The sequence below is a fragment of the Aythya fuligula genome, chromosome 8 (genome assembly GCF_009819795.1).
Source record: "Aythya fuligula isolate bAytFul2 chromosome 8, bAytFul2.pri, whole genome shotgun sequence".
Classification (NCBI taxonomy): Eukaryota; Metazoa; Chordata; class Aves; order Anseriformes; family Anatidae; genus Aythya; species Aythya fuligula.
In genome coordinates, this window is record NC_045566.1 from 21,023,004 (window position 1) to 21,049,871 (window position 26,868).

At 38.4% G+C, this 26,868-nt stretch overlaps 1 protein-coding gene across 7 annotated transcripts in view; it reads left to right on the forward strand.

Annotated features, from left to right (window-relative positions):
• CEP350 (centrosomal protein 350) overlaps positions 1–26,868 on the forward strand; it is a 67,532-nt gene that overhangs the window by 25,070 nt on the left and 15,594 nt on the right. For 3 of the 7 annotated variants that reach the window (XM_032192094.1, XM_032192093.1, XM_032192095.1), the window contains exons 12-31: positions 1,055–2,109; positions 3,663–3,816; positions 4,801–4,964; positions 5,933–6,119; positions 7,132–7,352; positions 7,464–7,627; positions 8,396–8,554; positions 8,769–8,903; positions 9,800–9,936; positions 10,307–10,426; positions 10,717–10,883; positions 11,408–11,604; positions 12,123–12,307; positions 13,004–13,091; positions 13,469–13,615; positions 14,356–14,513; positions 17,349–17,471; positions 20,204–20,403; positions 21,764–21,975; positions 23,213–23,354. In XM_032192094.1, the coding sequence (XP_032047985.1) occupies positions 1,055–2,109; positions 3,663–3,816; positions 4,801–4,964; positions 5,933–6,119; positions 7,132–7,352; positions 7,464–7,627; positions 8,396–8,554; positions 8,769–8,903; positions 9,800–9,936; positions 10,307–10,426; positions 10,717–10,883; positions 11,408–11,604; positions 12,123–12,307; positions 13,004–13,091; positions 13,469–13,615; positions 14,356–14,513; positions 17,349–17,471; positions 20,204–20,403; positions 21,764–21,975; positions 23,213–23,354 (4,115 nt within the window). The remainder of the gene's footprint in view (positions 1–1,054; positions 2,110–3,662; positions 3,817–4,800; positions 4,965–5,932; positions 6,120–7,131; positions 7,353–7,463; positions 7,628–8,395; positions 8,555–8,768; positions 8,904–9,799; positions 9,937–10,306; positions 10,427–10,716; positions 10,884–11,407; positions 11,605–12,122; positions 12,308–13,003; positions 13,092–13,468; positions 13,616–14,355; positions 14,514–17,348; positions 17,472–20,203; positions 20,404–21,763; positions 21,976–23,212; positions 23,355–26,868) is intronic. The other 4 variants (XM_032192099.1, XM_032192100.1, XM_032192096.1 and 1 more) reach the window with 3 other exon arrangements.

Consider the following 26,868-nt stretch of genomic DNA (forward strand, 5'->3'; position numbering starts at 1 on the left):
TTGATAATTGTTTGGTGTCTTGTGAGAGGTTTTTTTCTTACTGAAGGTTTAGGTTATCTAACACTTAGGTAAGGAATTGAAAATCATAGAATTTCTTGCACGTCCTTAATTGCTCAGTTGTGCGTATGTCTTCATTTTTAATTACATAATCAATATCTATGCATAACCATAAACTGGCTTTGTTACCTTAACCTTCCCTTGTTCAAATCCACATTGACTTTGTAAATTCAATGAGGCTTCTTTTCTTTCATGAAAAGTTCAAAGAAGAACCAGGAATGTTGTGTAGCATTGTATATAGAATAGGCTGATAAACCATACGCTGGTAAGTATTTTAGTGTTTCACTATAAGGAAAAATAAGTGTAGGTACTCGTAGAGAGGGCAAGATGCAACTTAAAAAGCTGCATATGATATTTAGTGAGGCTCATAATAAACAGATTTTTGTGGGGGACTTTTCCAGGATTCCTAGTATTCAGAACACATGCAAGTGATAGCAAAGGAAGCTCCAAGGCAGCAGCTTTGGAAGAAGTATATCTTTATACAGAGCTTTTATCATGCAGATGGTAGCTACCTGGGAATAAAAAAAATAAATAAATAAAAAAGTTATTTTACAGCACTTCAAACATGTGTGCATTTCCAGTCCTTTCTAAGTGTTCACCATGTCATGTAAGCAACAGTGTGAACAGCTCCAGTGAAACGTGGACTGAGTACAACTGGAGGGCGAAGACTAGGGCTAAGAAATCCCATGTGGATGAGGGGAAAAAATTAGAAGTTTCCTCCTTTAGGAAGTCAGGAAACTTTTGGAAAAGGGTTGCTGCTGATTATGAAAACCTTCTGCTTGTTACATCTCTAAAACACACATTACGCCATAAACAGCATTTCAAATTTGGAAGGTGCTCTGCTTTTTATAACATTCTGTGCAACTGCTTTCTGTTCTGTTTCCTGCCCCTCTGATTCCCAGAAAGAATTTGTAGAAAATAAATTTGTGACAACGAGACTTTCATCTAAAATAACAATACTTGTAAGTCATCAACTTAAGCATTTTTTTCATTTCAGAAGTGACTTGATGGAGCCTCCCTGGGTACAGCCAGACAGGTTGAGCCCAAGAGTCCACCCACAAGGTCTCATGGGCTCAAGTGGAGGCCCTTGCTCCCAGCACTGGACTCTGGAGCAGATGGGCCTTTTGTCAAAGGAATGTGATGCAATGTTGGCAGGCAGGAGAAGCCATGCAACCCCTGTGGGCTCACTGACCTTGATGTCTCAGCCGTACATGAATTCAGCTGCTGCACAGCAAAATCTCTTAGGAAAACCTACTGCTAGCCAATATAAGAGCAAATTAGATCGGATTGAGGCTTTGAAAGCTACAGCTGCTTCCCTTTCTAGCCGAATTGAGAGCGAAGCCAAGAAGTTGGCCGGGGCTGGTATCAATTATGGCACCATGTGGAACTCTGACCATGAATTTATGCAAGAAAACCAGGACGATGGACGGTGGGCAAAGGCTGTGAGTCCTCCTGTGAGAGAGGAAAATGAAGACGCTTTTTCAGCCAGAATCCAAAAAATGCTGGGTACCTGTATGTCTCACACAGCCTTTGATGACAACCTTCCTGGGGTAGGCAACCTTAGTGAATTTAAGAAGCTCCCTGAGACCATCAGGCCTCATACTGCTGCAGTCAGCCTGGGAATGAGGTCCCCTGCTGGTCACCGGCACGAGGGGCTACTGGGACATTTGTCCAAGAGACAGACCGACTCCCTGGGCCGTGAAAACCAGGCTTACGGGCAGAACAAAGCTGTGATTCCTCAAGAGTCCAGCATAGACTCCATCAGCGAAGGGCCCCTCCTGAGCGATGGAAGCCTCTCCGAGGAGGAAGGAGGCCAGCACAAACAGCTGCCGCTGAAGATGCTGGAGGCATTGAAAGAGACGGATTTCTGTGTTCGGGAGAGAAATGCTTTTGAACCCATAAAGGAATTTCAGAAAGAAGCTGAGAAGTATTTGCCGCTTTACACTCAGACAAGTGGCGTGCACAGCAAGGGGCCGTGGGAAGAACTAGCGAAGGGAAGCCCACACAGCGTCATCAACATCTTTGCGAAAAGCTATCAGCTTCATGGAAAGGGTAAGGAGAAAAAAGGAAGAATTATTCAAAGGTCTTTTGAATTACTATTTTCAGTTCTAGTCCATACATTTGTTAATTCACAGCTAGGGAATGAGTTTTGAGATGCATCAAACCTCAGTCTGCATGATGTTTTCTCGCTTAACTTTTGGAGGATAAATGATCCATTTCCCCCCCCCCTTTTTTTTTTTTTTTTGAGATTGTGTTTGATTTTTGTGCATTTCCAAATCAGTCATTAATTCATATTCATATGTTGGATTGTATGTGTTAAGGACTCTCATAGTTACAGAACTGTAAATGGCAATTTTACATTTACTGTATCCAAAATTGCATACTGAATCTAAATTGCTCAGATTAAGTTTGGAAATCGGTGTTTTACCATGCTTAGCTTTACTCCATGCAGTACCAAACAGTTCACTTCTACAAGCCTACCTAAAGTCTCCTTGCCATGAGCCACTTATCTGTGTCTTTTCCAACTGTTTATCTCTACTCTGTACAAATACCGTTCTTTTAAGATTTTTTTTTGACTAAGGTGTATCTCATACCATCTTCCCAGTTCCTAACCTGGTAAGGTTATAAATAAATAGAAGTCGAAAGGCCCTTGTGGTGTTGAAGAAAATAGTCCTGCCATTTATGGCTTTAGGTTTCTTTATTGTGTGAGTAAACGGAGCTGCAAAGGAGAACAGAGCCTCTGGTTGGGAATGTGCATCCTCCAATTATGTAGGCACTTGAGATCATCTGGAATTAACATATCTTCCTGTTGTCTTTCTTATTTAATTTAAGGCAGAAAGATGAAATGCATGCTTTATGCAGCACTTACTTAGTGGCATAAACATGAGTGCTTGCATTATATTTGGAGGTCTCGCTACACGCACCTTGTGGTGGATTATTAAAAACTTGTAACTTCTGTGGGTGAAGGGTATGAACTTTATTTTGCATCATTGTTCATATGAGTTTTTTGATAAATGTCTAAAAGTAGTGTGACCCATTCACTCTTAATGAATTAAAACTCCTGTAATCTTAAGATTTTAGTGTATTGGTACTTAAACAAGCACAGGTGTTGATGTGTTAAGGCATACTTTACAAAAGTCTCCTGCAGTGTGCTTCATTGACTTTTTCATTTCCTTGTACAATCTTTTTCATTTTCAGTACCGTTCTCTTACCGTCAGTTCCTTGTTTTGAGGAGTGAATGGGTTTTGAGAAGTTAATTTTTTTTTCCTTGATTTTTTTAATGGCCCTTAAATATGATTGCATTTAAATTTTCTGCAGATGACTGCACTCTCAAGCAGTTACCTCTTCAAAAATATTTTATCAGGAGTGTGTTAATGAAGTGGAGTACTCAGTAATTTATCAAAAGAGGAAGACTGCCTGTTTTGTGTTAAAGCTTCCATGGGATATCTCTACTGTTGTTCTCATGAACTTTCTTGTTTTTGAAAGGAAGCATTTCTAACTCATTGTAATTGGAGGCATTTTAACTTCTGCGGCTTTATTACCTGTTTGATGGATGTTGCATTCAGTATTATTTCTGTCTCTTCCATTCTCTTTGTCCCTACTAGTGTTTGATGAAAGGTCAAATGGAGGCTCTTCCCTTCTGCGCCCTTTGCTGCCTGCCATGAGCCCTCCAGAAAGTGTTGTTTCTTATGAAGATGATTTTGCTTCATCTCAGGGAAGTGGCACTTTAACAGACAAAAAGATTGCACGTGACCTCAGGTAACTATGTTAGACTTCCTGGAAAAAAAAAATCAAAATGCAGAATTTAAGAGAACTCAAAATGTGTTTCATATGCTGCACAGCTTTTCTGATACGCTGTATGGTAACACTACTCAAAGTGGTCAGGTTTTTCCTTAGGATCTTGCAGTTAATTCAGCAGACAGCACAGCTTTTAGACACAAAGGTTAGAGTCGTGTGCTTCTGATCTTTGCCTGATGTTCTTTATTCTTTCCTTAGTCTGGCATGTAGCATTCAGCAGTGTTCTGACCCTTTGTAGTCAGGTGAAAATCAGTTCTCCAACTTCTGTGGCTGTTAGGATGCTCAAGTGGTTAGTGTTTGTAAAACCTATATGAGAGGTAAGATTTGAAAGTGTTAAAATACATCCGCTAGTTTGTAATTTCAGAAAGAGCCTATAATTACTGTTAGTTTTAGTAATACAGGATATGGATACATAAATGGGCTGTAAGAACTTTTTAAGCCCTTTTCTTCAGACTAAAATCGGAAGACTGTTAATCTTAGACTTTCTGTGTTTAGTGGCTTGCTGCTGGATTCATGTGGCTTCATGAATCTTCTGTTTTGTAATGAGATACACTTGCATCTTTTGTGCACCTTTGGGAAGACCACACATAGTGTGTATGTGCTGTTAATCTTTATTTTTAAGCGCCCAAAGATGCGGTAATAGTCAAAATCATTCTTGTGTTGTCCAAGTCAGTAGTCAAATAGCTTTTAAGAGTCTGCATTGGAAGAGATGGTTGTTACCCATTCTTTACTGATCATATTATTGGAAGTCTATTTCAGCGTGTTGAATATCATGTCAAAATTCCTAATTCCTTGAATGTCATAGTTATTAATTTCAGAATCTATGCTTTTCAAGATGAGCCGTTTAGTGCAGTTTTAGTCCTTTCTCTCAAACTTCTTGTACACAGTGTAATGGGGAGGACTTCAAAGTCTTTAGTTAATCACTGTTAATGTGTTTCTTTTTAGTGTTGCTGGCAGCAGTAATTCAAGCATTCAGGAAGAACTTTCTAGTAGAAAGTCTCCCCATGAATCTCGATCTGTAGAGCTTGCTTCTCAGCATTCATCTGGACCAAGATCTGCAGCATCCTCTCGCTCATCTGCTTCCTCTAAAAAGAGGGGAAAAAAGGAACGTAAGTGCAGCACTTGGCTGTAGGATATTAATGTTTTTGAGAAAGGTTTTAAGGTTTTCTTGGTATGGAAATCGTGGCCCGTCTTTGTGTCCAGAAACCAAAATCTATCACTGATAGGATGATTTATTTATTCAACTAGTATTTCTTTCCTAAATTTTCTCGACTTTTTCTTCTCTTACCTTAAAAAGTACTTGTGTGAAAGTAAATAGCCAGAAGGTTATAAACAATAGTGAACTTTTTCTCCTCCTAATCCAGCTTTCTAACAAATTAGTTAGTTTTATACTTTAATATATTGTGGCAAATGTTTTCAGACTCTGTATTGAGGAAATTCTAATAGGGTGCTGAGAAATTGGGGTTACAGCCACGTTTATGGATTTTGCCTGTATGCTTCATCTTTGGATCACAGTTTTCTTCAGTGCATGAATTATACACTGTAGAAATAAATACACTCTTTTCTACAGTAAATTGTACATTTTACAAAAGCATAAAGAAACTTGAGATTTGCTACACTCTTCCTATATAAAAAGTGGGTAATATAAGGAAAAGCTAGGTTTTAAAATCAATAAAAGAATCAAAAAATAAGATTGGGTGTTCTCGATTACCTTTGTTTCCTATTTTCTCAAAATTCTCTAGCTTACCAAAAGAAAGGTAGGCTTTAATTATCAGTACTGAAGAACTCAAATGTCTGTTTTCTGTGTTTAAACTGATAGTGTGTTGAAGTGAAAGCTGAGTGATATATTTTTTTTAACAGTGGATGCAATATGCAGAAGAGAACTTAATTTCCTGTAGGAAGCTGTCGAATTTACATTTCTTGCTTGTTGGATTTGCATACTTGTAACTCAAAGGCATCTTTAAGTGGGGGATGTGGGAGAAAGTTCTCAATTATTTGTTTTGGGGCTCCTGTTGGCTAGAATATTCATACTTAAAATACTAAATATAATTTTTTTGACAACCTTGTTCATTCTTAGGGTTGGAATCTTACCATGGAAGTTCTCACCACTTTCCAGAAGAAGATAAAATGCCATCTGAATTAGAGCGGGGATCCCAACAAGCAAAGAAGTCCTTATCGAGTAGTAGAATTTCTAATAAAGATCATGAGCAGAACCCAGATACAGACAGCACATTAGAAAATTTATCGGGACATTCCCTGCTGAGGTAATACAAACCTTGTAAGACTGTATGTGAGTACAACTAGGATGGGTTGTGTTATGGCATGCTACCAAAAATAACTGTGTTTAGATATAAAAGGGAAGTAACAGAAACAATCAAATGTTAGTAAGATGGACGCTCTAACGTGTGCATAAGTCTATCAAGTTCTGTGAGCTGATGCTTTAAGAGATGAACTGCATCTCAGGAAAGAGTGTACAGGAAGAAAAATTTACTAATTTTCCTGTTGCATCCTCTGTCGGGTTATGAATGTGGTTTGTTTTTTTGCTAATTGTGCAATGAAGACAGTTATGAAATACACGCAGTGTAGTTTTCACTGCATGTTTTTCTAAAAAGCAACAGATCATGGTCTTTCACTCTCTGTGAATATAGAATGGTTCTGAGGTATTGACTTAACATTAGTGGCTTTCACTGGTAGTATTTCGTTTGAAAGGTTCTTTGCCCTCTTAGGATGTACCAAGTATGTAAAACTAAATGTCTTCCTAAGGGATTTAAGCATCCACTATTAACCCTTCTTGGCTTAATAAAATCAGAATAGTAAATTTCAGAAGTGCCTGAATCATTTTCTATATGTTTGAAAGTGAGATATTTAATTTTCTATTAACAAGAAATGCTACAGTAGAATTTTTAATGACTCTGTAAGTCAAGTTTTGGCCTTCCAGCATTTCATTGCACGTTGGTAAAAGAGATCAAGACACGGGGCAGTGGCTTATCTGTCAGCATAGGTTACCATCAGCATACTGATAAAACTGTGCTTTTTCAAAATGCTGCTCATGATATTCTGATATCAAATATTAGCCTGATTTCCTGCACTTAAAAAGTTCCTTACCCAAATTCTCGAAACAGATAAGTAAAAAGCAGACTGGGCCTGTGCGATCTAAAAAGAAGAGGCCTTTTGCATAGTTCTGTTCAGTGTGTATAAAGGAAAGAGCTTGGTTTGTCATCAAATAACTGGACTTAAGAGAATACTGACTTCTTTCTATCTTGATTTCTCTGTCAGTTTCTCGGACAAGGGAAGATCCCAGAAGACACCAACTTCTTCCCCATCTCCAGGTTCCCAAAAATTGTTGCAGTTTGATTCTATAGGCAATACAGCAGAAAGAGCCAAGTCACCTGCTGGCTTTTCTGGAAGTGCAACATCGGGGCTGAAGCCTAACCTAGCCTTCTCTGACTTGAGTCTGGGAGCTAGTAGGCCTGCAGCAGGAGCAGCCTCAGCGAGCGGTGAGTTCTTCTGTTAAAGCCATGCTAATTCCAGAGCTGTTATGTTTTTGCTCTTTATGATGTGGGGGACTGAAGTCCTATGGAGGCTGACTGTTGAGTCCTGTCCTGCAGGATGTATGCGCTTCTCCCCTGCTGGTCTTCAGCACCGTTTGTCGGCAGAATTGAACTACCTCAGTGCCATCGAGGAGTCTGTCCGACAGCTTTCAGATGTAGAACGTGTACGAGGCATATCACTTGCCCAGCAGGAGAGCGTTTCTTTGGCTCAGATTCTAAAGGTAGTGGAAAAATACTTCCTTGTATTAACATTCCTTTTTTTTTATATATATATTTTGTGAGAAAATAATCAAATTAGGTTGAATTGTGCTTTTGTTGTCAATGCAGAAAAATCCTAATGGGCATACTCAAGCATCTTTGGTGAGGTCCATTTTTTAGGATTAATGTGTTTACTTTTGTATTTATGTTGACACCAAAGAACTGGTGACTGTACAAAATGTCGTTAATATACCATTAGCTAGAAGCGCTGCTTCGGTTGTATACATCAATAAAATAAAGATCTGACTATTTACTGGGTTTGATGCTGCATCCTAATCATAGAGTGGTCTGTGTTGGAAGCAACCTTAAAGGTCATCCGGCTCCAACCCCCTGTCAAGGGCAGGGATACCTTCCACAAGCTCATGTTGCTCAAAGCCCCATCACTGATGCCATGCGTTGTGATTGTTAGGCTGGATCATTTGTCGTATTCCATTAAAAGGATGGGTTTGGATGAAATTTCCTTATGCTGACAAGATTGCTTGTTTTAGTTTGTTGAATTAGTTGGTTTCATAAATCTTTTCTATGCTATGGCGGAAGAGTAGGAGGACTGTGCATAGTTAACTGTCTACTTAAAAGGGAGAAGGTCAGTCAATAGGATAAAAATTTGACTTTAACAGAAAAGGCACCAGTAAAGAAGATTTAACAACGGTAGTTGCAGCAAGTGGCTAAGGCAAAAAGATTCTTTACATTTACCTTCAGTGCTTAAAACTTTTTTTTTCCCTGGTCCGTAGGCACAGCAGCAGCGCCATGAAAGGGACTTAGCTCTTTTGAAAATCAAAGCTGAACAAGAAGCTTTAGAAAGTCAGAGACAACTGGAAGAGGCAAGGCAGAAGGCAGCTCAGGTAATGCTGCCCTTCAAAAAATGTGGAGTGTGTAAAAGGCAAAATGCTGTAAGTAAATCTGTGCCTATGAGTATTATTAATCTGAAGCTCTGAACATATTAAAATGGTGAAGGGGTTTAATATATCTTAAATACTAATAATCCTTCCTGGGGCAAATTTCAAAGTTGTTTTTTTTTTTTTTTTTTCCAAGCTTTGAGAAATAAACCAGTACATATTATAGACAGAAAATTTTGACAGGCTGAAATTTGTGTTTTCTGCACAGGTCCATGCAGAGTCACTACAACATCTTGTCCAGTCACGGCAGGAGGCCGTAGATGTGCTGCAAGAGCCCACGTGCAAGGTTGCAGCCAAGCAGGCAGAAACTGCACTTCTCACTACAGATGCAGCTCACCGTGAGGTGAGATCTTGACTGAAACAAAAAGTTGTTTTAATTTTAGTATTAGTTCAAATACTGTTTTGCCTCTCAGTTATTCTCTGTTTGGTATAGCTTCTTCGCTTTCATAACATGCCAAATCATAGGACTTTAAAGGAGCTTTTCTGGTATCAATATTTGGAATTTGGTCGGCAGCCTTAAATCCCTGCTCGCGTTTCTTACAATCTTCCAGTTAACTACTAACCATTCAGCAGTTTGTTCTTCCAGGACTGAGTGGTTATAGTGAACATAACATCTTTAATTTGTAAGCATTATACTCTCATCCTCCCATCAAGTTTGCTCCTGTATCTATTTCACATGCAGATCTCATTAGAAAAGCAAGATTTATGGCTATCTGTTGATGTAAGGCAGCCAATTTTAGACCTGGTAGTTTGCATGATGTTGGAATTTACATTTGTTGTTCCCTTTTGAGGGGAAATAATATTTCCGACTTTTGGGATAAGATGCACTTTCTAATGCAAATGAAAATGTTGTTTCCGGCATGTTTTTAAAAATTAGTTATAATTAGGCCTTTGCTTTCTTTTTGATTTGCTTTGCATTCTTGCTTTGCTCTGTGAAGATCAGTGTAGTGAACAGTTTGGTTAACTTGATGAGAATAAGATATAATCATTGGTGTCTTGCATCACATATCTTAGTTTCATATTAACAATCCTGCTCCCCATAAGTTAAAGAATATGGATCTATAAAGCAATATGCACCTCTTCCAACCAAGACTGACATGTATGTAATTACAACCATCTCAAAACATTTACATGTTCATTCAACAAATCAGTGAATTGCCTGCAAGAATGACTGTTTTTTTCAAAAACATCTTGATGTTGAGAAGCTCATTATATTCCTCTGTTTTTTACTCTACTCAGATGATAGAGTTAGCTCGAACCCAGATCTCAGACACTGTAAGTGCTCCAGCTGCTCCAGTCACCACGTTATTTGACCACCAACGGCAGCATCACTCGGAGTTCGTGAAACAACTGAGAGCCCGAACTGATACAAACAGGTTTTACCAAATGTTTCACATCTTGGGAATGGGGAAGTAAGATTTGTTAGTTTTTGCTTAACTTACTCTTGAAGAAAACTCTAAGATGTCACATTAAGTGAGCATTTAAGAAAACTTAAATTCCATCTTTATAACCTTAATAGTGTACCCCAAAAGTGAGATGCTAACCAATTCTCTGAAAGTCTATATAAAAGAGTAGGAAAAAGGTGCTTTAAGTATTTAAGTATATGGGATGTTTTAACTTCTCTAAGGTTTTAAGTGGTCTTTTCATAAGTTCTAGCTGTTTGTTCCTTCTTCTGATAAAAGTATATGGAAACTATCTTTTTCTTTAAGACAACACAGATTTACCAAAACCATTTTTATTTCTTAGGAAATGTGAATCTGGTGCCATGTCACAAGGTAAAGAGGAGATGGGTGACTCCAAACAGACTTACTCACCACTGTTTGATAGTTATTCTGAATCCTCAAGATCAAAGGTTCATGATCGGAGGTGAGAACAGATTAGATTACATGTTTTTTCATTTGTTTTGTTTGTGCTATAAATAAGAAATATTGTTTGTGAAAATACTTGCAAAGTGGTATTTGAGATGTTTCCTTCAAGTGTTGTTTTGTTTTTTTAAAGAGGTAAAGGGGGTCTTAGACCTTCAGCAGGTAAACCAGTCTTAGATTCCAGAACTCAAAGATTTATATCCCTACTGACATTTGCCTTGTCTTTAATTAAATATTTTGAAATGTACAAAGTAATATCTTAATTTAAAAAAATATTTCTTGATCAAACAGTAGCACCAGCAGCCGCCAAGAGAGTCCTTCTGTTCCATCTTCTAAGGAGAACGAGAAAAAACTTTCCCGTCGTGAAAAGATAACTAGCAGTATTGAAGAGCAGGCTCATACTGGTGTGGATGATTCCTTGCCGAGTGATAGTATTTTATCCCTGCCAGATGAAAAAGGTTAGCAGTATTTGCATGTGATGAATCTGAAGGTGGTAAGGGTGGGGGGGAAAGCAGGTGCTGTTTCAGAATTAGTTTCTGAAATAAATGAGGGAATATGCATAAAGAAAGCTGAGCCCCAGGTGAATTGGTAGCCTCTTAAACAGAGGACGGCACAGTGAGATTGGAATCTTTTGAAATTTTGCAAATCAGAGCAATGGAGTCTGTGGGCTATTCTGCTTTTTTCTGTAACCAGATGTTCACATGGTTCACATGCTGAATAAACAAGCTGAACACCAGATGTTTCAGGAGCCTCAAAAATGTGTTTATACCTGTATACAGGATTTTATTAAGTCTTTTTAGGCTAGATAACAGTATTATGTCCTCTAACTCAAGGTCACTCTTCCAAAAATCTTTTTTTCTGCATTAGTCTTTTCTGTCTTTCCTGCCCTTACCCCTCACAAATTTACTGGGTTGAGATAGAGTAAAATGACCTTCGTGGTACATACCTGAGCATTAACCCACTTCTGTGATTTCTTCCTCAGATTCTGCTTCAGTTGCAACAGAGTATTCCCTGAAATTTGATGAGTCCATGACAGAGGATGAGATTGAAGAGAAGTCTTTTCGGTCTCTGCTGCCCTCAGAGAGTCATCGTAGAATTAACTTGGAGAAGAAACGGGGTAGTCGTGATGATTCTGATGAGGAAGTCTCCCCAGAAAAAACAGCTCTGTCATCCATCAAGGTAGGTCAATCAACCACAGCTAAGGTAAATTAACCATCCCAGTTCAGTCATGCTGGTGAGCTTGGTGAGCTGTTCTTTGTTGCTTGTGTGTTACAAACTTTGGTTCCTTGAGCATCTGAAAACAAAGTTGTGTGACCATTCTGGATGTTAGTGTTGTACAAGTGAGATGATTTGTATTGTGGAACAGTCCATCCAGGCCTCTACCTGTTCTCTTGTGGCTTTGGAGCAGAGGAGTGATTTTTTTGAGGGATGTTACAAAAGCCCAATGGATGAATTCTTCTGCCTTGCCTACTCACAGCTAGGAGGTGCAAGAGGATGCTTCTCTCTGCCCCATGAGAGGACATCCCAAAGCTGTTACATAGGCAGTGCAGAAAAAGCTGGTCTACAAAAGCTTAGAAAGGAGAAAAAAAAAGCTTCCCTTTTTGTATCTAAGTGTGTACATGTGCACACAGTTTGTAATTGAAAAATGCTTTGGAATTTCTGTTATTAAATCATGCCAAATTTGTCTTGCCTTTCAGGAGCTAAGCATGCCATTCTCAGGGGGACAGGACAGTTTCTCTAAATTTACCATGGAGATGGTAAGGCAGTACATGAAAGAGGAGGAAATGCGAGCAGCTCATCAGTCCTCACTACTTCGGCTCCGGGAGAAGGCTCTGAAAGAAAAGACAAAAGCTGAATTAGCTTGGCTGGAACATCAGAAGAAGTAAGATAGTGCTGAATATACCTTGATGCTAACTGACCATTTTCTTATACTTAATTTTTTTTGTGATGCTTTGCTTCTACCCCACTCCTCCCTCGTTAATATCAGTGGTTGAACTTCTGACATCTGTAATCTGTGTAAATGTTACTATCACTTGAAAAGAGAAGAACCCAGTTTGTAAGTGTGCTTTGATGTTTACACTGAACATGGCTTGATACAAGAATTTCATGGAAACAGTAGAACATCCAATGTTTGTTCTTAGTTAGAGAAGGTATTTCTTATCCATTGCTCTACAAGTCTTAATTCAAGAATGTATAAAACTATTACCTGGTTATGATTTTACTATCACCTGGTTTGGTTATGATTTTATTTGCTTTTTTTTTTTTTAATTTTTAATGATTTTATTTGCTCTTTAGTTGACTCAGGTGCAATTTCATGAATCTGGGTATGTGTTGTCATTAATGATTTGTTTCCAACCTTAAGTATCTTTATCCTGAAATGCTTTCTGAAGTAACCTAGAGATACTCCTAAACAGTGGTGACCGGACTTAATCAGTAATGCTTTGTGACGATCGCTCTCTTAGTATGAGAGGAAGACCAGAGACATTTCCCACCAGATACTTGATTCCAACTGTTTATCATTGTGGGCCTGACAAATGATTATAAGTTAATGACCTAGGTGTCCTTTTGTCTTTTTCAGGCATTTGCGAGACAAGGGAGAGGATGATAAGATGCCCCCTATTCGAAAGAGGCAGCGTGGTCTGCTGCTGAGGTTACAGCAGGAAAAGGTAATTGATGCCCTCTAGGAAAATCCTGTCGATACCTCTGTGTGGTCATTAATTGCTTTGGACATTGTACAAGTTGACAATTGAGAAAATGACGTGCCAGGTTTTTGGATAGGAAACTAGCAGTATTTCTCAACCATATGTTGTATCTACTTCTTGGTAGTATTTAACACATTGTTTTAAAGGGTCCTTCTGTATCAGTAATCTCACAGGTTGAGATTTGGATGTATTAATTGGTCTTCTATTCTCCGCTGCTTAAGCTGCAGGCTAGCTAACTTCACGTAATTTCAGTAATCCCGTATCATGGACACTGACAGCTTCAGAATGTGTTCAAGAGCTGTATGTCACAGTTCTTTTGCTTAATCTTTTATACCTAAAAGGCAGAAATTAAGCGTCTTCAAGAGGCTAACAAGGCTGCTCGGAAGGAGAGACAGCTGATCCTTAAACAGCAGGCGGAGATAGAACGAATCCGTCAGACTACGATGAAACTGCAGGAAAAATTAAAATCTGCAGGAGAAAACAAGCTGGTAAGTGTTCAGTACAGAAACTGGAGTCCTCCCTCTTTGGCTTTGCAGTTGGTATTTGACTTCAGCTACAAGCTTAGAAAGTACTAAATTGGACCTATTGTTTGGAAGCATTTATCTCCCCCAGACCGTCTCATCCTGTACATCTCAGCAATTTTAGTTGTTTAATTTCTTCAAACTGTTGTTAAAGGAAACACATTTCCAAAAGTCTCAGGTTTTTTCTTTTAACTGGGTGGTAGCTGGTGGTCTCAGGCTCTAATTCCATTTGATTAGTTATCAGACCCCGAAGAACTAAAATACAAGCTCTAAAGCTCACACTTGCTGCTTTGTGTGTTTGTGTTATTGAACTAAGTTGCTTACATCTTTGAGATATCAGGACAGGGTTTGATAACTGGCTGACTTCTTAGAAAATTTTGGAGATGGAAGCTTAGTAATAGTAATAGAGTAAGAATCGATTTTCTGTTTGGTTAACTGAATTCTTCTGGGATTTTTTGTTCTAGTTGCAAGTAAGGGAGAACTTAAATTATGGTGACAAGGGGACTACTAAAAATGGTGGCAAATGAAATGAAGCTGGAGAATAAAGATAATATCTGCAGGTGTACAGACTTACCTGAAGTATTATTTGATGTATTGTTTGATGATCTGAGAAGTGAGATTGATTAACACAGTTCGGAAAGTTATTCTACCATATTTTTTATACTCCTAATGTTGTGTTTTGTTTTGTTTTTAACATTTAATTGCAGGAGCTTCACAGTGAGGATGACATCAAACAGAGCAATGGTTCCAGCCCACTTCCAACTGATGCAGAAACACGCAGCCCTTCCCCAATCTCAATCTCCAGCAGTGAGACCAGTAGCATCATGCAGAAACTTAAAAAAATGCGCAGCAGAATGGACGAAAAGTAACTTAAGCTTCCTTTTCTTTTACAAAAGTTTACTATTTTAATTAAAAAAGTGGTTTGGCCAGTATCTGCACTAAAAGTGGCCATCAGAAAGACTACAGAGGTATAGATATAAGACACAGTTTGATCTGAGTTGCCTGAAAAATAGCTGATTATAAGCATTACTAGAACTGTAGTAATCTTTGAAGAGAGTGTTTCATAGGATACATTTTTTTTCACTACTACAAAGATTCAAATTGAGTCAGTAAATGCATATAAATTGAAGAGACTATGACATTTGTACATACAAGGAACTTGAGCTGACTTTGGCTTAATGGTACATCTAGTCAGAGTTCCTCTTGCAATGAAATACCTGAAGTCAAATGATCATGATGGTACCTATATCTTGTATTTCCCCTTTTCCCTTTTATTTTAAAGGAAAAAAATGCAGGGAACGAGACTATGGAATTAGTGTCAATTTGTATGGCATTGAAGCATGAGTTACAAATAGTGATAGTCAATAATGATGGTCTTGTGGAAAAACTGGTAACTGAGTTTGAGTTCTGGTTCACAGAAAGTCAGGGAATATGTGTGTGACTCAGAAAGGCAGTTAATAAGACCTCTCTTTTTTTTCCTACGTGGTCCACAGGTTGGAAAAAATGTTGAAAACATCTGTTAGTCTTCAGAAGAAATAATCAAGTATATGTGCAATTCCTGGGTCTGGAAATTAAGATGGAATCTGTTGATTTCACCTGTTAAATTGTTTTGAATCAAATAAATTGTTTCTGCATCTTTTCAGTGCAGGAATTACTTTGTCTGCTTTAAACATCTTAAAATATTTAGCAGCATGTGCTCATTAGTTTGAATCTCTAAATTCTTATTTGAGACTAACCCCTTCTTAGTCTGACCTGTGCCAGTTAATACAAGTAATAGTCATTTCTTAAACAATTTTTCTGAACTTGTAACCAAGGTAGGTCACTACATTTTAGTTCATATGGGTGATCTTTGTCATGTTTTTTCTTTTTTTCTTTTTTTTTTCAAAACCAAATTACAGGTTATGAATTTTGATATTAATCCTGTAAGAGATGATAAATATGTTTTTGTATTCAAGATTTGCCACTTTTTATCAGGTACCCTTTTAGTCAATATCAGTTTTGAAATCTTATTTTTTCAATGTACCTTTGATCCTAAGCAACACGTACAATTCCAGTAAGAATTGCATATTAGTAAATAATTGTCCCTAGTACTACAAAGGATTGTAGTAGATACAAAGTATGTTTTACCCTTAAAAACATTTTAATTCTAAGTCTAAAATATTGCTCACCCAGCGTATGCTTTACAAAAGGTGTATGTTGGGATTTTAGCTGAAACAAGTGCTTTGAGGAAGAATAAGTGGATTTTGTATGTACATGTGATGCAATGCATGTGGTCATGCGTTTTTTATGGTTTTGTCTGATTGCTGTATATGGTCAGAGGACGTAGTATTTTTTGTAAACATAAATAATTCCCTAGAACCTCAGTCTTATTGACTGTATAACTTTTTCAAGCATTTTAGAGGCGTTCTTGATAGCAGCACTTATTGATTGAAAAGCAGTGCCAACTTGGTACCTTATTTTTGTGTCCTTATTTATAAAATACAAAAGAATAACATAGTTGAGTAAGACATTTGCTTAGGCTGTAATGATAGGAAGCTGTCCGTTCTGAAGAGAAATGATCAGATTGCATGATACTACAAAAGAAAAGAAGTTGAATGATGACTAAAGAGGACTAGAGAAACGAACTGGGAAACCTTGCTGAGCTGGACTTGCCGTACTCTGTAGCAAAGGGAAAATCCTTACCTATGAGGCGTCTTTAACACAGCTTTTCTGCTAAAAGGGGAACAAAAGAGTTGTGTTTTGATTTTATTCATGAACCTGCGTAGCCTGCATGTGAACAGGAGCATGCTCTGTCAAAGAGAATTAACCCGTCTGCCCTTGCTTTTCTTGCATATGCAGCTTTAATGACAATCTGTACAACAGAAGGACTGATTAAATGCTCACTTGCTTTTGCTTTCCTTAATATGCTGGCTACCCTGTGTTGTAGTTGCTACAGAGCTATATGGAGCATGGTATTTCAGTATAAATTAGTTAGCTTAAAAGTCTTTCATTTGGAAAAATCGTTTTCATCACAGTGTTAAGTTTATGTAGATTTTTTTAAAGGGTAGGCATTATCTGTCTGCAGTTAGCATCTCAGATGAAAGAGGCAGTATGTGAGTATTTTGAGACCACGTCTACATTCTATCACAGGGTCAAAATAGCATCTGAAAGTCGAGTTACAGGTATAGTTCAGACTTCTGGATTTGCTTGTTTTTGAAATAAATTATTTCATCTTTTTTTTTGGCCTTCCACTGGTGCTTACCTTTGGAGCAATAGTTTCACTGAGGTTTCACTGGATGAATGGACGTGTTTTCAGTTGCAGACTAGCAAAGCTGTATATATTGCAAACCCAGCATTCTGTTCAGTGCTCACAATGCTCTCTGTCAAGGGTTAGAATTATCAAAAGTTGTAAAAAGCTTGGGTTGAGATTTCAATAGGTGCATGTCAAGTTTGCATCAGAGTAATAAAAGTCCTTCCTAAATTTAAGGAAAAACACAGTGATGTGAAAGTAGCATGCCTTTGACTAACAGAAAATGAAGTGTTCTAACTTATGCACAAGTGTATGTGTTCTATTACCTTCTGCATAACAATGTATAGTTTTTCTATCTGAGATGTTAGGTTAAATGCAATTAATTTAAAAGTTCTTTGCTAGATGCTGTCCTTTTCTCATTCTTTCTGCCTTTTTTTGCTTAGTTTTAAACTCTTCCTCCTTATTTTGTAGACACTGCTCTCCTGTTCACTACTTCTTCTCTGTCTTTACGTCTCACCACTGGGCCTCTCTCAGTGTCTGTTTTCCCAACCTCCACCCCAAATTCCAGCTGTATATCTACAACCAATTGGTCAGGTAACTGTACCTTTCTCAAGTGATAGACTCTTTGATAGAGCATGCTCTGTTCAGTCCTAAGAAGTCAAGAAGTTCTTCACCAGATACATCAGTGAACATTTTTTGACACTTTACTGTTTCCAGATTAACCTCTTATTATTCCTACTGTGTTCTGAGTAGCAGACAGTTCACTTTGCTCCCACTGTCTTTTTCAGAATAGCTGCTGAACTGCCTAGTTTGACCTTAAACTCAGTGTACGTTGGGCATAAATGCAGTACGAGCACAGGTTAACACTTCTGGAATGGGCAGATAAAATGTTGGACCTTAGCACCAGAGAAATAGTTAGACTTTGAAAATCACGTTGTATGATGTAACGTGAGTGCTTCTGCTTCCTCCTTGCTCATCTAGATTTCCTGCCTTGTAAATACATGATGTATTTTTTGCCTTCCCCCCCCCGAAGGTACCCCTTCTGGTGAGGATGAATGGATACCCTTGGTGTTACAACTGGAACCCTCTAGATTGTAGTGAATACTAAGGCAATACACACGCTGCCTTGTGGTTCTGACCTTTTATACCTCAGGGTTATAAAAGGGTCTGCATCTTTAGCCACGCTGCTTTAATCTGCTTCTTCCTAAAGGATGAATGTTGGAATTTTCTTTCTCTCTCTTAACATTCCTTTTGACTGACTGGTAGTCTGTTATTAGTTAGTGTTTGTATGGTGATTAGTTTTATGGTCATTTAGTTAATTCTGCTCCCGCTTGTGGCCTTCTGGGTTAATTCATTTGACGTTTGCTGTTGAGGAATCTTGCTCTTTTGAATCCATTTATTCCAGCCTTTCTCTTTGATTTTATTCCAACCGGACTTGCCTTTCTCAAGATCTGGCCAGCCGTAAAGACCCAGATATTTTAATGAAATGAAACAACTAGTGAAGGAAGAAGGTGCCTTTTGCATTGAGATCATTGCTGTAGTAATGACCTACATAACAAGTTCCAAATATATGATCTGCTCGACTAATTGGAACTGATGTGTAACTGAAAGTAAAAGCTGATAAATCTGATAGTGCTGGTTAAAGACATCATCGACAACCATGATGTGTCATGTTTATAGTGCAATTATCATTGATAATCTAGATTTGGTGATATAAATCTGTCAGTTTTCCCTAAGAGTAGACAATGTTTGATGTTTATCTACAGCAGGTGATAAAATAATACATGAAATCATAGCACCTGTGAACTGAAAGGTGGCAGGTATTCCAGACAGTCTGTGAGGTGCTTCTGCTTTCCATTTATCCTTGCTTTGACTACAGTAAAGAGGATCTGTGGGCATGTCTTACTGGCTTCTGAAACTTTTATCTTCACATCATCACCTTTTTCCACCTGATCTGAATCTGTCTTAGAGGAGGACTCATCTGAATCTTAATCTTTCTGATGAACTGCCAGCTCACTTTTCCAGGGAACAAATTGAGCAACACTAAGCGAGTAAATAGGAAAAGTCCCTCAGCAGGTGAGACCTGCAGATTACCCAGTTGTTCACTGCAGTCCCTCTATATAAGAGGATTGTTTGAAACATAGGAGATCAAAAAGCAAAAATTAGTAACTGCTTTGCAGCTTGAAAACTTTGATGCTAAGTATTTAGGTTGTATTAAAAATGGCAAATTATAAAGGCACTTTCAAAGAGAAATATCACAGGACTTTGAAGACTGCATTTTCAGGCACCACACCTTCTGTACTGATTTGAAAACTCTCTATCTGGCAAATCATCTATTTTCTGAAGAGTGATTCTGTGATGCATTAAGAATTTGACTGCAAGAGCTGAAAGGATTGATATACAGTCTTCTCTAGACTTGGCATGGGAGAGGAAGTACATGTAGCTGATGTTGAAGTTGCTTCTAGCTCCTATCTTAAAGGTTGAATGTTATTTTCTCGCTAACTTCAATATTTAGAAGTAAGCCCAGGGATGCTTCTGTTCAGTGGTTGGCAAAGAGAATTAGTACATGCACACAGACCTATTCAAACTCACAAGTTCCTCATTTCTGAGGCTTCATGGATGTCTTGAGAAATCTTTGTCACAAAGAAAAAATATTGCAAATTTTCAGCACAATGTTCTTATTTTCTCTTAGTTTTAAATTAGTAGCCAGATCTGTTAGTAGCTGGGAAGAACAGTCCTGCATCCTTATGCTCTTTATGCTGTCAACTAACAATTAACATTCCAAGTGTGGCAATCCAGAGATGATACTCAAAGGAAGAAGGATAAAAGCTCCAGTAATTCCAGCAAATCCTTCAGGAGGATTATTAATACAGGAACACCTTCTCTTATAATTATGTATTTAGAAAGAACTGTGGGGCAGTTGGGGCTACAATATTTTTCTCTGTCATTGGAATTAGCAAAAAGAAAGGTTCATTTTTCAAACAGTCACTGCTTTCTTGAGGGTTCCAGTCTAATGCCACAGGTACTTCTCATGTTCTAAAACTGGGAACTGCCCCTGTTCATTTTACTGAGTATTTAGTAGCACTTTTAATGATGTTGAAGATTCTTAAAATCTAAGCAGCAGTTTTACAGGAAAAAAATATTTTTTGATTCTTTCCCAAGCAGCACATATCAGAAGTCTAGAACATAGTTATTAGTATGGATATCACCCTAGGAAACAATCTGAACAGCTAAAATTCTGGGGATTGTGGCCGTAGAGCTTCTGGCTGTTGGGATCTTTGCCTGTGGTCGACTGCTTTTCCATTGTCTTCTGCTCTGTCTGTCAGGTTCCTAACTAAGCGAGAACAGAAGCTGATGCAGCGTCGACAACATGCTGAAGAATTGCTGGAGTGGAAACGCCGCCTAGATGCAGAGGAAGCCGAAATACGGCGGATAGAAAAGCAGGCTCTGGCTGCCTGGGACAAAGAGTTGCTTAAAAACAAAGTAGCCAAGAAAGAACTGGGGGATCAGAGAACTGAGCCCAAAGGTAATAGGAAGTGGAGGAGAACTGATGCAAATGACAAGAGTAAAACAATCTGACACGATTGCTTAGGTTTCCACTTCCTGCCTTTTTTGATCTGGTGGTGGTGGTGGTTCTCTTGATTTCTGCACTCTTTAATGTCATCTCCTGCCTTGTTCTTTTTAAACCTATTTTAGACCTTAGTTATATGGGTATTCCTCCTTTGTTGTGTACCTTCTTAAGCATGCGGTGCAGCAAAGGCCAGCCAGGTGTTTCTACATACAATTTGGAGTCTATTTCTTTTTTTATTTTTTTTTTTCAAAACAAATACTTCTGTAATTAGTATAAGTGATGCTATTATAAGAAAAATGTTCCCAGATTTGGGGAGCTACAGCTTTATTATTCTGTTTTAAGTAGACTGTACCTTCATTATGAACTACAGAGAACCAGATTGCAGTGGGAGAAGGTAATAAAACTTTAGGGGTTGTTCTTAAAATAATATATTTTTCCCACTATAGAAAGCAGTGTGCAAAAGGAATTCAGAATTATTTCCTATTACCCTTGTTACTGAAAAGCCATGTGGATTTTAGGCATCTGTAAGACAGCTTAAAGATGTTATGTGTGTGAGTCAGTAAGTTCCAATGAGCAAAAACTCCTTATGCTGAAGGCAGAGGCTTGGATGAAAAAAATACACTACTTTGTATTACCAGTACCTACCAGTAAGCATTGGAGCATGGTCCTCCTTTAGAAAGAGAAATTTGTCTCCCCAGCTGTTGCTCAAATATTAAATAGTTCTCCATGGCTGCTTCCATAATGCTGTGACTCCTGCGGAATTTAGTAAACAGGAATATTGAAAACCCAACTTATTATTTTACTTGTTGCCATTTGAGAGACTCATGATGAAATCATAACATTAAAATGTTTTCTGCAACTACTGTAAAGGAAGCAATCAATTCTAAATTCAAGATCTGACTTGCAGATTATATGCTCCACCATGACTTCTTCAGACTAATAGTGACTCTTGCTGTTGTATGGGCAACTGGAAGGACAGGTTTCCCTAATAATAATCTTTTTGGAGTATGTTGTCTGGAAAATGTTAGAATATCCTGAAAAACTTTGTTTTAGACATTCAGCAAGCGCTAAGACTGTTTGGTAGTCTTAAATCATGGGTTTTTTTTTTGTTTGTTTGTTTTTGTTTTTGTTTTTTTTGGTAAACATGCTTGTTGATGCTAGATGTTCCTCTCTTGGTGTGTAGGTGAGTGAAATAACACCAGTTTGATGTGTTGGTAGCAGTTCCTGCTTTATACGCAGGCAACAGTTTGTCTGAAGGCATTTAAGTCGGTGGAAGTTCTGAAGTGGTTTGTCTTTTCTCATTATTCTACCTCAGAAACAGCCAGTGAAGAAGAGTCTCCAGTGCCTTCTTGCTCTCGTCTGAACAGTGAAAGCTCTGTCCCAGAAGATCTTGGCAGTCCAGCTGCTGAGTCTGTCCCATCAGAGACTATGGGCCATGGGCCCATAGAAAGCCCAGATCAGAGTACAATTAATGAAGAAATGATTTATTCCGAGGAGTTCAAGTCCTCTACCACACCTGGCAAACTTGTGAGTGAGATTTTTATGCTGTATGCATTCTTAAGCTTCTAAAAGATTGTCAGAGAACACAAGTACAGCCTTTCCAACTGTTGAAGTAGAGATTAAACTGTTCTGTTTGCAATACTATTGCATGTTACTATGAATAAACACTGGGACCAGATATATTCTTTAAAGTCTTGAGGTGAGGAAAAATCACTTGAGCACAGTTTCAATGCTTTTAAACCCATGGGTAGTCTTGCAAAATGTTCTGCATATGTCACAAAGGTATGTGGTATTAAGTGGTGGAACACTGACCCAGTTCACCAACGTGAATTAGCTGTAGGCTAGCTTGTTACCATTGTGTAAATTCTTTGAGGCCATGGAAACTATGCCATGTTTTTCCACCTTGCTTTATTTGCGAGTAATGTATGCCAAAGTATAGCTATAAGATGAAGAAGCATAGCTGTAACTGGTACGCAGTCCGTTGGGTTTTGGATTGTCTGCTTGCTAGCTAAATCCATTTTAGTGTTCTGTTACAGTTATTTCTGCTTCATTGATAATTTTGCTAAATATCAGCCTGATAACTTTGCCCTGTGTTAAATGAGAGACAGAAAATTTGCTGTCTCTGAGAGGGGTAAAAGAACTGCTCATCTAGATTTCTATTAGAAATACTTTCTTCTCATAGAGTTCTCAGAGAAGATAGTAAAGTAAAATACCTAATATGAGCTAGAGGTTATATTTGAGGTGTGGGAAAGGTTTGTGGTATAATATTGAACCGGTAAGCAGCATTTTGCCAGAATAGTTCTTAGATTTTTTTTGCCTGGCTACAGAGAAATAGGTTTCTGTTTTAATAATTCAGAATGGCATCTCACACCTCTACATGAAACGGTCCTTTTGGATTCATGGGTATACTTAGTAGGAGTTCTTACTCCCTTAATTTTTACCGAATACAGTTACATACACTGTATTGAGCACCTGTGAGTCACAACCATGTCAGTTCACTTAAGTAGTAACGGGGTGGTCTGAGTACATTTACTGAAGTCCACTCTCAAAGCAAGCAGTCTGCTATTGCTGCTGTTGGTATTTTTGTTTTTATTGTCTAGCAAATTAAGATTAAAGCTGTTTTAAGGCAGCTGGATATGTACCATTGCTTCTAAGATTCTCTAGCCATGCCAGTCTTTCCTTGTACCTAGTCCTGATGGCAACGATCTCCTTTAAATCTGAGCTTTACAAGCAGTTACTTAGTTGTCCTTTTCTTCTCACATAGTCTCCTCCCAAAAGCATATCTGTATCAAAGCAAGATTCCAGCAAAGGCAGCCACAGAACTGGAGGACAGCTGCGTTCACCTGTGAAGTCTCATCAGACATCCCACAATTGGTCTGATGAATCTTTATCTATGACACAGTCAGGTAAGTGTAATATCTGCATGGGTTTAATTGCTTTTTCAAAGCTAATCATTTTAATGAGTAAATTTAAAATGCAGACCTATATGTGGAGAGGCAGACAGAAATTTTTGGAAAATGGTAGGTTTTAGAGTTCTGTCACTTGTTTCAGCATAATTGTTTCAGCATAAGGTGTATATCTTTGCACAGGTTCCTGCAAACAGGCATGAAAAGAGAGTTAATAGTTAAGGTATTTCTAGAATTTAAAAATGCCAATGTTAGATGTGCTTTTAATAAATTACTATTCTCCACTGCTTTTATTGTAAGAAAGCAGAATATGGCTCAGCACCATATAAACATGATCATCTTCCTCCTGAACACAACCTGGCTCCAGAAGCCATCCAGCTCTGTTACCTGGCAGTACAAATGAGCCCACTGAACCTTCACGGGCATGTGCATAGCAATTGGACGCTTCATGCCATATGCAGAATGTCTGTCCACAGCCAGGACGATCAGCCTGTAAGACAGTGGATCATCAGAAAAAAAGTTGTTCTCGGTGTATAAGGCTCGTCTTTAAAAAAAATACTGAGTTTCTTACCTCCTCATGTCTCCTTTGGTACTGTGGGTACAATATGTACTCCTGGGACCTGGGAGAAGAAATCTAGAAATGTGTAAGCATTATCACTAACTGGAGTAATTAATATCATACTAATCTGCTCAAGAAAATGAATATTTGTTGTTTGTTTCCCATTTTTTGAGAAGGATTTGGATTGTGTGCAGTAAAATCGGGCATAAGTTTGCGTTTTTGAGCTACAGAATACAAGATTTGTGTATATCCCTCTCACAAGTCTTTCAGCCAAGTATCTAAGCAGGCTACCAGTAAATGCTGAGGGAAGGAATAACAGAAATGCACTGGTACAGAGCAGTCCTTTCCCTAATGTGTTCTCACAGCCTGTTAGTCACATGGATTCCAGGACTTCCTGCGCAAACCATCATCTCTGAGTCACCATCGTCCACTCCATTGAGCTGTGAAGACTGTCTTGAGCCTTTCTTTGCTTTTAGCCTCTTAAATGTCTTGTATTCCACAGTGTGGTTGTTACAGCATCACAAGATACTTCTTATTAGCAAATGAGATAAAGGCCACAGAGGAATACACTTTTCTTGGGTTTAATTCCTTAAGTGCTTAGGAAGTCTTTGGTGGAAAAAGAATGAGGTGGTTCTGTTGTATGTACTGGCTGTTCTTTGTGATTTAGAGAGAACTTCACTGGCACACTATGAAGACTGGAGACATCTGTGCTTGATGTAGCAAGCTTAGTCATCTTTTATGCTGTTTCTTGCTTAATATATATGTAAAGGCAACAGTAACAGTAATTTTGAGGCAGATATTCTGTTGGATATAGAAAAGAATACCTGACACCTAGATACTGGCACTGAGTAGTTTGTGTTTGTGTTCTGTCTGGAGGGCAGGTTGCAACCCAGTGAAGCCATCAAGTTATGTTCAAGTTCTGAATGAGGAACCACTCGAGGAACCCATAGCGAAAAGTATAGCAGGCAACAATGGTCATGAAAATAAACTCTTTTAAAATGGAGTATTTGCTATCTTCAGCATTCCTGGAAGTGTTTGAGGCCAGGTTGGGTGGGGCTTTGAGCAGCCTGGTCTAGTGGAAGGTGTCCCTGCCCATGGCAAGGGGGTTCGATGATGATCTTTAAGGTCCCTTCCAACCCAAACCATTCCATGATTCAATTTCAAATGTTGACGGTTGTATAAGAGAGGGGAAGTCCGTCAAGATGATGCTGGTTTCACAATAAATCATTCCATTGTAAAGAGACGAATCTTCCAAGCTGCTGAGTAGTAGTGAAGTCATCGCTATGTCAGTGCTGATGCACGCGTAGACAGGATTGTCGAAGATGAAAGCATGTGCAGATCTTTCCCTTATGAGTTGATCAATAAAAGCTATAATTGCATAATGGTCACTTACCATTCAGGAGGAATTAAGTACAGTGGCATCGTAAAGTACTCGTGATTAGCAAGTGAGATCCATTCTTTCCATGCTTTTTTAAACTTCTGTAAATGGTTAACAACCGTTGTTAGTAGAAAATAAATATGGTAGTTTGATCGTATTTGCTGGCTGTTGATGATGAAATCATTCTTCATGGCTGTTTGTTGTCTTGAGAAGTGAAATGGATTAGCAAAATGCCCTGCTGTTCCCACTGGCTGACTAGATATTACTGGAAACTTACTTTCTAGAGCCTTTGGTAGAGCAGTTGTAGTTTATGGACATCCAAGCCTTTTGGTCCATAAAACAGCATTGATAATATCAAGCATTAGAAAAGCAGACCATTCTAGATCCTTCTGTTAGAAATTGCTGCTGTAGAAGATAAAGGGGGCATCAGCTACAGGGAGCAGCTTCCATAAGACTGTATCAGATAAATATTTTGGAAATGTTCTCATATTTAATTGTGGCAGCACCATCTGAGGCCAGGATCTTGTTTTGCACTGTATTGCTATGTTTGAAAAGCAACAAACAGGTGGACATAGTCGGGTGGGTGGGGAAGAAAAGTAGTGAGGCACTGAGGCAGTCTTTCTCTAAGTCTGAGAGCTCTGCGAGACCAGGAACTTGTTAGAATAGGAATAATGAAAGTGGCAGAGTTGCTGGTAGAATGTGGTTATCCTGCAGGGAATGGATCTGAGCAGCTGGGGACAGTGTTACAATGGAACAGAAGCAGAAAATCATCAAAAGGATTGAAGGCCAGACGGCAGGGGATGGAGAGGAAATGATTAAGAAGAAAAAAAAATAAAAATAACCCCAGTCAGTAATGGCATCTTAGGAAGGTCTTTGAAACAGAACTTGGAGCAAGGATGTGCCACATAGCTTTGTGTAAGCAATCGTAGAGTAGTCTGCCATGTGTCTAAGCTCAACACTACCCTCCTTCACCTTGAATAAAACGTCAGTCCAAAACCTGGCAACAGTAAAAATCTCTTAATCGTTCAAACTGGCTTTCCTTGCAGCTGTCAGCCAGTCAGCCTTCCATTTCATAGATCTATTTAGCCAACATGGCAAAAAATCTGAAGTGGCTGGAAACCTAACCTGCTTTTGGAGCCTGCTATTCCAAGAGAAATTCTCATCAGTAAAGTGTACCTTGTAGTTTGAAATTGTGTATGGTGACTGTAAACAAATGCTTCAGTTACGTTTTTGGTAGGCATTGTTGAGCTGTCATATTTTTAAATGTCAGCAAAGGTTAATTTCTGACACAGCTGATGTGATAAGCCCTTAATGAGGGAGCAATGTGAATGTGGGCAATTGACGTGAACAAGTTTGGTAACAAGTTACTGCATGTATCAGAGCCTTTCTCTCTTGTAAATCAAGTAAGATGCAGTGCTTTTTCTTTCATATGCTATACAGTAGTGTTTTGAATCCAAGATCCCACTTAATACGTTGAAATTAACTTAATTTCTTGAATATTTCACTTGGACCATATTTTGTGTATACTAAATGACTATTGACTGCTTTATAGAGAATTATTTTACAAGTTGTTTAAA